Raw genomic sequence first — 10,000 nt, 5'->3', positions numbered from 1 at the left:
GAAGTGTCACCAGCGATGCACAAGTTCCTGTCCTTGTCGTACTGGTAGGCATCTGGGCACCAACACACACCGAAGAGGCACTCGGGCTCGGGATTCTGCGGGGGGGGGGGGGGGGGGGGAGAAGAGTTGATGGATTAGTTATGTTGGTGATTAGTTATTCGTTATCAGTTATTGGTACTTTGTTAGTGTCATGTCATGTCTGAACTATGCTAGCTATGAACTATGCCTGTCATGAATTATGCTTTACGTGAGTTATAGCTGTTAAGAATTATGTTTTTTTTTTGTGATCTTTACTGATCAAAGGAAATTATAATTTTCGGTGTTCGTCTGCAAGACAGCAGATAAGATGCCCATTTACCTCTCCAGCATCTAATGGTTGTTGTGGTTCCTGTGGTTGGTATGGTTCCTCCGGTTGGTAAGGTTGGTACGGCCGTTCAGGCTGGTAGGGTTGGTACGGCTGCTCTGGCTGGTAAGGTTGGTACGGCTGCTCTGGCTGGTAAGGTTGGTACGGCTCCTCCGGCTGGTAAGGTTGGAACGGCTGCTCATATTCACCCTGTGCATAAGGATCATTGGGTTGGTACGGCTGGTAGGGTACCTCGGGTTGGTATGGGGGCAGCTGTCGGCCGTTGCAGATGTATCCATCGCCGGAAAATCCCGGCTGGCACTCACACCTCTTTCCCTCCGGTGTCTCGTTGCAGATTGCATCGGCCGAGCAGTCGGCGGAGGTCTCACAGCCCTCTGGCGGGGAGAGGACAGGGCAGGGGCGTGAGAAATGTTCAATGGCGGATAAAGGGAACAGTTTAGGAAGCTCTATTGTGGCAAAACATTAGGATTTACTCATAACATTTAGAAAGGAGGATTTCTGCGTGAGGAATTGCTTATAGTATGGAAAAGCGTATAGTAGGGAACCTTCGTAAGGGAAGACACAGAATTATTAAAGAGGAGGATTTACCTAGGATAGTGGTATGAAAAAGCAAAAGGTTTATTGAACTTTACTAAGGGAAAGGGTACGGAATTACCTAGGACATTCAGAAGGGAAAGCATTTGTAATTGCCAGAGACATTTAAAGAACAAGATTTATGAGTAGAGGGACGGGGCAAAAAATTGATAATTCTTTGTGGTATGGAAAAAGAAATTACTAATGGTATTTTTAGGAGAGGATTCATGGCACATTTCACAATGAAATTATACAATTGAATTTGCATTGAAAGCTTATTTTTTTATTATCATTAATCTCATATTTGCGAAAGTTTAAAAAGGAACGGCAGAACAGCCTGTTTTTTCTTTTTCTTTTCTTTTCCTTATCTACACACAGGCACTTGATATGTTTTCAGGCAGTCTTCCTCAGTCCCTCCTCCTCAAAACAAAATAATAAATAAACAAATACATATACATATAAATTTACAAAAGAAATCATATTCAACAACAAACAACAACAATTCAACAACACAACCCCCCCCCTCCCTTATTCTGCCTCCTCCATCTACAACACCCTCTCCCTCAATCCACAACACCCTCCCCCTCCCTCATTCTCTCTCCCTCCACTCAGAACACCCTCTCCCTCCCTCCATCCACAACACCCTCTCCCTCCCTCATTCTCTCTCCCCCCATCCACAACACCCTCTCCCTCCCTCATTTTTTTCTCCCCCCATCCACAACACCCTCCCCTTCCCTCATTCTCCCTCCCTCCACCCACAACACCCTCCCCCCCCTCATTCTCTCTCCCCCATCCACAACACCCTCCCCCTCCCTCATTCTCTCTCCCCCATCCACAACACCCTCCCCCTCCCTCATTCTCTCTCCCTCCACCCACAACACCCTCCCCCTCCCTCATTCTCTCTCTCCCCATCCACAACACCCTCCCCCTCCCTCATTCTCTCTCCCCCATCCACAACACCCTCCCCCTCCCTCATTCTCTCTCCCTCCACCCACAACACCCTCCCCCCCTCATTCTCTCTCCCCCATCCACAACACCCTCCCCCTCCCTCATTCTCTCTCCCTCCACCCACAACACCCTCCCCCTCCCTCATTCTCTCTCCCCCCATCCACAACACCCTCTCCCTCCATCCACAACACCCTCCCCCTCCCTCATTCTCTCTCCCTCCACCCACAACACCCTCCCCCTCCCTCATTCTCTCCCTCCACCCACAACACCCTCTCCCTCCCTCCCCCGCTCCCTTCGCACACTCACCTGTCGTTCTCTCCCTTGTGCAGGTGAGTCCGTCTCCCAAATATCCCGGGGCGCAGACGCAGCGGAAACCTCGCACTTCGTCGTCATAGACACAGTCAGCGTAAAGACTGCAGATGTCGGCGTCGATACAGTCTCGCTGTTGGTCGATCAGACTCTCGCCTGCGGGAAAGTGAGGGGGATTGGTGGTGTGAAAGTGAGGGGAATTGGTGGTGTTAGAGTGAGGGGAATTGGTGGTGTTAGAGTGAGGGGAATGTGTGGTGTTAAAATGAGGGGAATTGGTGGTGTGAAAGTGAGGGGAATCAGTGGTTAGAGTAAGGGGAATTTGTGGTGTGAAAGTGAGGGGAATGTGTGGTGTTAGAGTGAGGGGAATCAGTGGTTAGAGTAAGGGGAATTGTTTGGTGTTAAAATGAGGGGAATTATTGGTCTGAAAGTGAGGGGAATGTGTGGTGTTAAAGTGAGAGGATATATTGGTGTTAACCTGTTTTGTACCGTTCGTTATGAGATGGATGAGGCATAACTACTACTATTTTCACTATTATACTTCTACTACTGATGCTACAACAACAACAACAACAACAACTACTACTACTACTATTACTACTATTACTACTGCTATTGTTTCTTCCTCTTCTACTACTACCACTACTATTACTGTTACTACGATTGCCACTGTTACTGCTACTACAACTACTACTGTTGCTGCAACTTCTTCCTCTACTACTAATGCTACTACTATTTCTACTACTCCTACTGTTACTACTAATTTTTCTTCTGCAACAACAACTATTACTATTACTACTACCTGTACTTATATTACTACTACTACTGTTACTACTACTACTACTGTTACTACTACTACTGTTACTACTACTACTGTTACTACTACTACTACTACTACTGTTACTACTACTACTGTTACTACTATTACTACTGTTACTACTACTACTGTTACTACTACTACTGTTACTACTACTACTGTTACTACTACTACTACTGTTACTACTACTACTACTACTACTGTTACTACTGCTACTGTTACTACTACTACTGTTACTACTACTACTGTTACTACTACTACTGTTACTACTACTACTACTGTTACTACTACTACTACTGTTACTAATACTACTACAACTGTTACTACTACTACTTCTACTGCTACTACTACTACTACTACTACTGTTACTAATACTACTACAACTGTTACTATTACTACTGTTACTACTACTACTTCTACTACTACTACTTCCAGAATATCTAACAGGGGACATGTTCGTAAAGGAGAAAGGGTATGTGATCCAATGGCCAGATTCTTTCCAACCCGACTTTGACCCCAGAATGCTAATGCCGGTGCTTAAATCGGAACTGATTTTACGGTAAAACAACCAACAACAACAACAAGAGTGACCAACCTTGATCCAGAGTGCACACGAATCCATCTCCGACGTAGCCAGGTCGACACACGCAGCGAGGAGTAGGCCCTCTGAAGTCACACACGGCACTGGGGTCACAGGGAATTCTGCCGCAGCTCGCTTCTCCTGTCGGGCGGGCGGGCGGGGGGTGAGGGGGAGGGAGAGGGAGATAGTGAGATTGTGTTTTTTTTTTTTTTTTTTAAGTTGTTTTTTGGTTTTATCTTGTTGTTTGTGTGTTTGTCTGTCTGTCTATTTTTTTCATTATTTTTCTGTCTTTCGCTTTTTTTTCTCTCTCCTCTTTCGCCCCCCTCTCTCTCTCTCTCTCTGTCTCTCTCTGTCTCTCTGTCTCTCTCTCTCTCTCTCTCTGGTTCTCTCTCTCTCTCTCTCTCTCTCTCTCTCTCTCTCTCTCTCTCCCTCTCTCGTTCTCTCTCTCTCTCTCTCTCTCTCTCTCCCTCCCCCTCTCTATCTCTCTCTCTCTCCTCATTCTCATATATTCTAAAATAATTGTTATTGTAATTAGCAAAGTTTTCAATTTGAAACTTCCAATGACAAAAGTAGAGGTGCTATGGATATTTATAGCACATAGTTTGAAAGTTAAGTTCTTAAAAAAAAGATCATACGAAATATGACCCCCCCCCCCCTCTCTCTCTCTCTCTCTCTCGCTTTGTGTGTGTGTGTGTATGTGTGTGTGTGTGTACCCCGCAACCCCACCCCCCTCACACACACACACACACACACACAGCACAACACAACCTCCCCCCCCACAACATCCCCTCCCTTCCAACCCCCCCAACCCCCCCACACACCCACCCACACACACAACACCCCCCACACACCCACCCACACACACAACACCCACCCCACCCACCCACACACCCACACACACAACACCCCCCACACACCCACCCACACACCCACACCCTTAACCAGCATCCTTTTCGCACCAAAAGACTTACTCCGGCACTCGATTCCGTCGCCCACAAATCCCTCCTTGCAGGAACAAGTGAACCCGCCGGGGCTGTTGACGCAGAAGGCATCAGCATGGCAGTTGTCACGGCCTGTGTTGCACTCGTTGACATCCAGACATAGGGCTTTGTTGATGGTTGAATCGTAGACTTCCTCGTAACCGCGTTCACAGACACACCTGAAGGAGGGAAGATGGAATGAATTAATTTTTAAATTTTTATCTAATTTTTTTATTGGGAATTAGAGAGGATGTTCTTTCAGTTGATTTAATTCTTTCATTGGGGATTACTAAGTCTGTTTTTTTTAATTTGATTTAAATATTTTATTGGGAATTAGTAAATTTGTTATTTGAGTTTATTTAATTATTTCATTGGGAATTACGAGACTGTTCTTTTAATTCGATTTAATTCTTTAATAAGGAATTACTGAGACTGTTCTTTCAGTTTATTTAATTTCTTAATTGGGAATTACTGAGTCTGTTCCTTTATTTGATTAAATTCCTTAATTAGGAATAACTGACTCTTGTCTGTCTTGATTAATTTTTTTTTTTTTAATCTTCTAAGTACTTTTTCTTGGTTAAAAAAGAGGATTTTTGTTATCCTTGCACTGAAGGATATTTTTTACTTAATGAAAAGGTGTTAATCATATGGTTTTACTTATATATTCCTTTCTTTATCTATCTATCTATCTATTAATTAATTTATATACCTATCTGTCTGTCTATCTGTCTATCTGTCTATCTATCTATTTCTTGGATGAAGGAGGGGCTTAAATGGATTTTTTCATTAAGATTATTTTTTTGTCTGTTACTGAAAATAATGATATAAAACAATCCACGTAAATTTTGCAAAAGTAGATCATTAAATCAGTGAATAATAGATAATAAAGAGAGAGAGAGAAAAAAAAAAGGATCAGTGAAATAAATGAAATAAAAGAAAAGGAAATAAACAAAATCAAATCAAAAAAAAAAAAAAAATCAAATCAAATTAAAATAAAGTAAAAAAAAAAAAAAAAAAAAAAAAAAAAGATAATAATAATAAATAAAAATAATATATTGACAGTGTATTAAGCCATCTCTCTCTTACCTGTAATTATCTCCATCTACGACGCACTGGCTGTTCTGCCCACACGTCCTCCGCCCTTCAACACAAGGGTCGGGCTCTGCGCAGGAACGGAAAAAAAAATTATGAAAAAGAACGTGCTTTTAAGGCGTTGTTTTTTCCTTGGTGTGGTATGATTTGATGTTTTAGTGTATGTATGTATGTGTATATTGTCTATCTATCTGTCTGTTAGTCTTTCTATATCTATCTACCAGTCTCTCTATATCTGTCTAACTATCTATATATCAGTCTCTCTATATCTGTCTGTCTATCTATCTATCAGTCTCTCTATATCTGTCTATCTATCAATCTATCAGTATCTCTATATCTGTCTATCTATCTATCTACCTATCTATTTATCTATCTCTCTTCAAGACAATGCTGTCGATTATGGTGATGCTCAAAATTATCTAATTAATGAACAAATATGACTGAATAATTTCACTTTTTTCAATAAACCATCCCCGTTTGAACTTTATTGTTATAAATAAACCTTCCACATACCCCTCCCCCCCCCTCTTAAACACACATCACCCCCCACCCCCCTTTTCTAAACACGCAAGCACGACCTTAAAATCACTTAACTGGAATATTCAGCATTTCTAATCTAAAATCGGCTTGATAATGAGTATCATATAAACAATTAATTATCATACATATATTGGATATCATATAAACAATTAATTATTATACATATATTGAATATAATATATACAATTAATTATTATACATATATTGAATATCATATATACAATTAATTATTATACATATATTGAATTAATCATTACTATCATGATATCGGATTAATAACCATGCTTGCTTACCATCGAGCGGCGACACTTTCGCGGAGAGAGCATAACGAACGATCTGCTCTGGTGCGTCGTACTGAATGAAGATGTTCTCCGCCACCTGAAACAATATGGGAAAGTGTTATCGTTAGTGAAAAATGTGATACTTAGGGACTGGTGTGTTTCACGAGAGAGATTGTAACTTAGGATTGGTTAGGATTAGACTATATAGCTTGTGTGTATCTGGGTTGTTTGTGATGGATAGATAGTAATATATCAGCATAACGTATGGAAGTGTGTGTGTATGAATGTATGTATGTATGTGTAAGTATGTATGTATGTATGTATGTATGTATGTATGTGTGTGTGTGTGTGTGTGTGTGTGTGTGTGTGTGTGTGTGTGTGTGTGTGTGTGTGTGTGTTTATGTATGCATGTATATCTGTATGTATATATGTATGTATGTATGTATGTATGTATATATGTATGTATGTATGCTTGTATATACGTATGTATGTATGTATAGATTTAAAATAATGTAATGTTCTGTCAAATATTTCTATTACTGATATCAAAAGAAGGTTTTTAATACTTTTAATAAAAGAAGAGAGAAGAGAAAACGCGAAACCATGGATAGCGATAAATAGCGATTGTTTATTGATGATAAAAATTGTCTCCTTTCTGCATAATAACTTTTAATTAAGATCAACAAGCAACATGAATAAAAAAATCGATAAATGAAAGAAAATCTTATATAATCCTTTAATTTTATTTTTACGGAGATAAATAAGCAGTTCCTCCTAATCAGAGGCACGAAATCCATTAGTTTCGTCTTCTTTCTCCCTCCTTCCTTTCCCTTCACTCCCTCCCTCCCTCCCTCTCTCTCTCTCCCTCCCTCCCTCCTCCCTCCCTCCCTCCTCCCTCCCTTCCTTCCTCCCATCCTCCCTCCCATCCTCCCTCCCTCCTCCCCCCTACTCTCTCCCTCCCTCCCTCCTCCCCTCCCCTTCCCTTCCATCCCTCCCTCCCCTCCCTCCTTTCCCTCCCTCCCAAAACCCACCTTTAGCCTGATGGTCTCATCTTCTTCAGGTGTCCGAGGCTTCCAGTCACACTCGTCATAGTCCAAGGTGGTTTCCACGCTGAAGGGAGTGTCGATCGTCTGACCCTTGAGGCGGAAGACCCTGCTTGACCTCGCTCGTAACTGACCTGCGGGAGGAAGGGGGGTCTGGGGTGAGGATAGTGATGGTGAGAATAGTGATGGTGAGGATAGTGATGGTGAGGATAGTGATGGTGGGGGTGATGGTGAGGAGGAGGGGGGAAGGGGAGAGGGATGGTGAGAATATTGATGGTGGGGGTGATGGTGAGGGTGATGGTGAGGAGGAGGGGGGAGGGGGAGAGGGATGGTGAGGATAGTGATGGTGAGGATAGTGATGGTGGGGGTGATGGGGGTGATGGTGAGGAGGAGGGGGGAGGGGGAGAGGGATGGTGAGGATAGTGATGGTGGGGGGTGATGGTGAGGAGGAGGGGGGGAGGGGGAGAGGGATGGTGAGGACAGTGATGGTGAGGAGGAGGGGGGGGAGGGGGAGAGGGATGGTGAGGACAGTGATGGTGAGGAGGAGGGGGAGGAGATAGAGGAGGATGGTGATGGGGGTGGTGATGGTGAGGGAGACGGGAGGGGGAGTGGGAGGTGGATGGTGATGAGGAAGGAGGGAGAGGGGAGAGGGGATGCTAGTAATGGTGAGGGGGAGGGGGAGAGGGATGGTGAGGGGGAGCGATGATGATGATGAAGATGATGATAGTAATGATAACGATGACGGTAATAATAATGATGATAATAATGATGATAATGATAATAATAGTGATAACAATAATGATAAAAATGATAATGATAATAATGATAATAATGATGATGGTGATAATAACAACAAAACAGCAACAACTACAACGACAACAACAACAACAACAACAATAATAATAATAATAATAATAATAATAATGATAATAATAATAATAACATTTAATAATGATGATAATAATAATAGTAATAGTCATAATAATAATGATGATAATAATGATAATAATAACAACAACATCAACAACAACAACACAAATACGTGCTTCTCTGTTGCACACTCTTGGAGAAAAACGAACCCACTGATAACAACATCACGAGTAGTAGAATCACCACCACCAACAATACGACAACACCATCACCAACACTACCACAGGACCGCCATCAACAACGAAAACAAATACGTATTCATCAACACCGCCTTTCACCACCAACAACAATACGACAACACCATCACCAACACTACCACAGGACCGCCATCAACAACGAAAACAAATACGTATTCATCAACACCGCCTTTCACCACCAACAACAATACGACAACACCATCACCAACACTACCACAGGACCGCCATCAACAACGAAAACAAATACGTATTCATCAACACCGCCTTTCACCACCAACAACAACACCGTAATTACCAGCAATAACATACCAGTATCTACACAGCCGCCATCACCAACAAAAACAGTTGTGTGATCTCCAACACTACATCACTACAAAAAAAAAAAAACCCACCAACAACAAAAACAGTTACGCGAACTCCAATACCACTCCAGATCGCCAACGACAGGTACGAAATCTCCAACGCCACACCAAACCAACACCAACTCCTCCAACAACACCCGAAAACAATAGCTACGTAATCTCCAACACCACACAACCACCAACACAATCTCCAACACCACACAACCACCAACACAATCTCAAACACCACACCACCGCCAACACAATCTCCACCACACCACCACCACTACAATCTCCACCACACCACCAACACAATCTCCATCACCACACCACCACCAACACAATCTCAAACACAACCTCCACTACCGCTACAATCTCCACCACCCCCACCACCCCCACACCACACCCCCCCTACCCCCCACACCCCACCACCACCCCCACACCACACCACCACCCCCACCATCCCTACCACCCCCCCCCCAACACCACCACCTCCCCTACCCCCCCCCCCCCACCACCCCAACCCCACCCCTACACCACCCACCTGGCTTCGACCCTGGTATACTCCTCGTTGAAGGCATCCATCTCGATCTTGGAGCCGAGGGGAACGGTAGGGATCGAGCCCGTGATGGTCGTCTTCACCTGGATGTTGTTGAAGACGTCCAAGCCCTGCGGGAGGAAGAAGGGGGGGGGAAGCGAGGTCAAGAGTGGTCGTTTTGAGGGGGGGAGGTCGTTTTGAGGGGGAGGTCGTTTTGAGGGAGAGAGGTCGTTTTGAGGGGGAGAGGTCGTTTTGAGGGAGAGGTCGTTTTGAGGGGGGGAGGTCGTTTTTGGGGGGAGAGGTCGTTTTGAGGGGGAGGTCGTTTTTGGGGGAGAGGTCGTTTTGAGGGGGAGAGGTCGTTTTGAGGGGGAGGTCGTTTGGAGGGGGAGAGGTCGTTTTGAGGGAGAGAGGTCGTTTTGAGGGGGAGGTCGTTTTGAGGGGGAGGTCGTTTTGAGGGGGAGAGGTCGTTT

The 10,000-nt window shown here is 43.8% G+C and overlaps 1 protein-coding gene across 1 annotated transcript in view; it reads right to left on the bottom strand.

Annotated features, from left to right (window-relative positions):
• The window catches only part of LOC125045265 (nidogen-like), a 59,583-nt gene that overhangs the window by 22,196 nt on the left and 27,387 nt on the right, over nucleotides 1–10,000 (bottom strand). Inside the window, exons 7-16 of the mRNA XM_047642469.1 lie at nucleotides 9,537–9,661; nucleotides 9,193–9,278; nucleotides 7,513–7,658; nucleotides 6,494–6,578; nucleotides 5,655–5,730; nucleotides 4,560–4,747; nucleotides 3,604–3,729; nucleotides 2,192–2,350; nucleotides 359–738; nucleotides 1–95 (exon numbers count right to left, since the gene is read on the bottom strand). The exon at nucleotides 1–95 is cut by the window's left edge and continues 14 nt beyond it. Coding sequence (XP_047498425.1) covers nucleotides 1–95; nucleotides 359–738; nucleotides 2,192–2,350; nucleotides 3,604–3,729; nucleotides 4,560–4,747; nucleotides 5,655–5,730; nucleotides 6,494–6,578; nucleotides 7,513–7,658; nucleotides 9,193–9,278; nucleotides 9,537–9,661 — 1,466 coding nt within the window. The remainder of the gene's footprint in view (nucleotides 96–358; nucleotides 739–2,191; nucleotides 2,351–3,603; nucleotides 3,730–4,559; nucleotides 4,748–5,654; nucleotides 5,731–6,493; nucleotides 6,579–7,512; nucleotides 7,659–9,192; nucleotides 9,279–9,536; nucleotides 9,662–10,000) is intronic.

This window comes from Penaeus chinensis, chromosome 37 (genome assembly GCF_019202785.1).
Source record: "Penaeus chinensis breed Huanghai No. 1 chromosome 37, ASM1920278v2, whole genome shotgun sequence".
In the NCBI taxonomy this organism is placed as follows: domain Eukaryota; kingdom Metazoa; phylum Arthropoda; class Malacostraca; order Decapoda; family Penaeidae; genus Penaeus; species Penaeus chinensis.
Note: the sequence above shows the minus strand (reverse complement) of the source record. Positions and strands in the feature narration are given on the sequence as shown.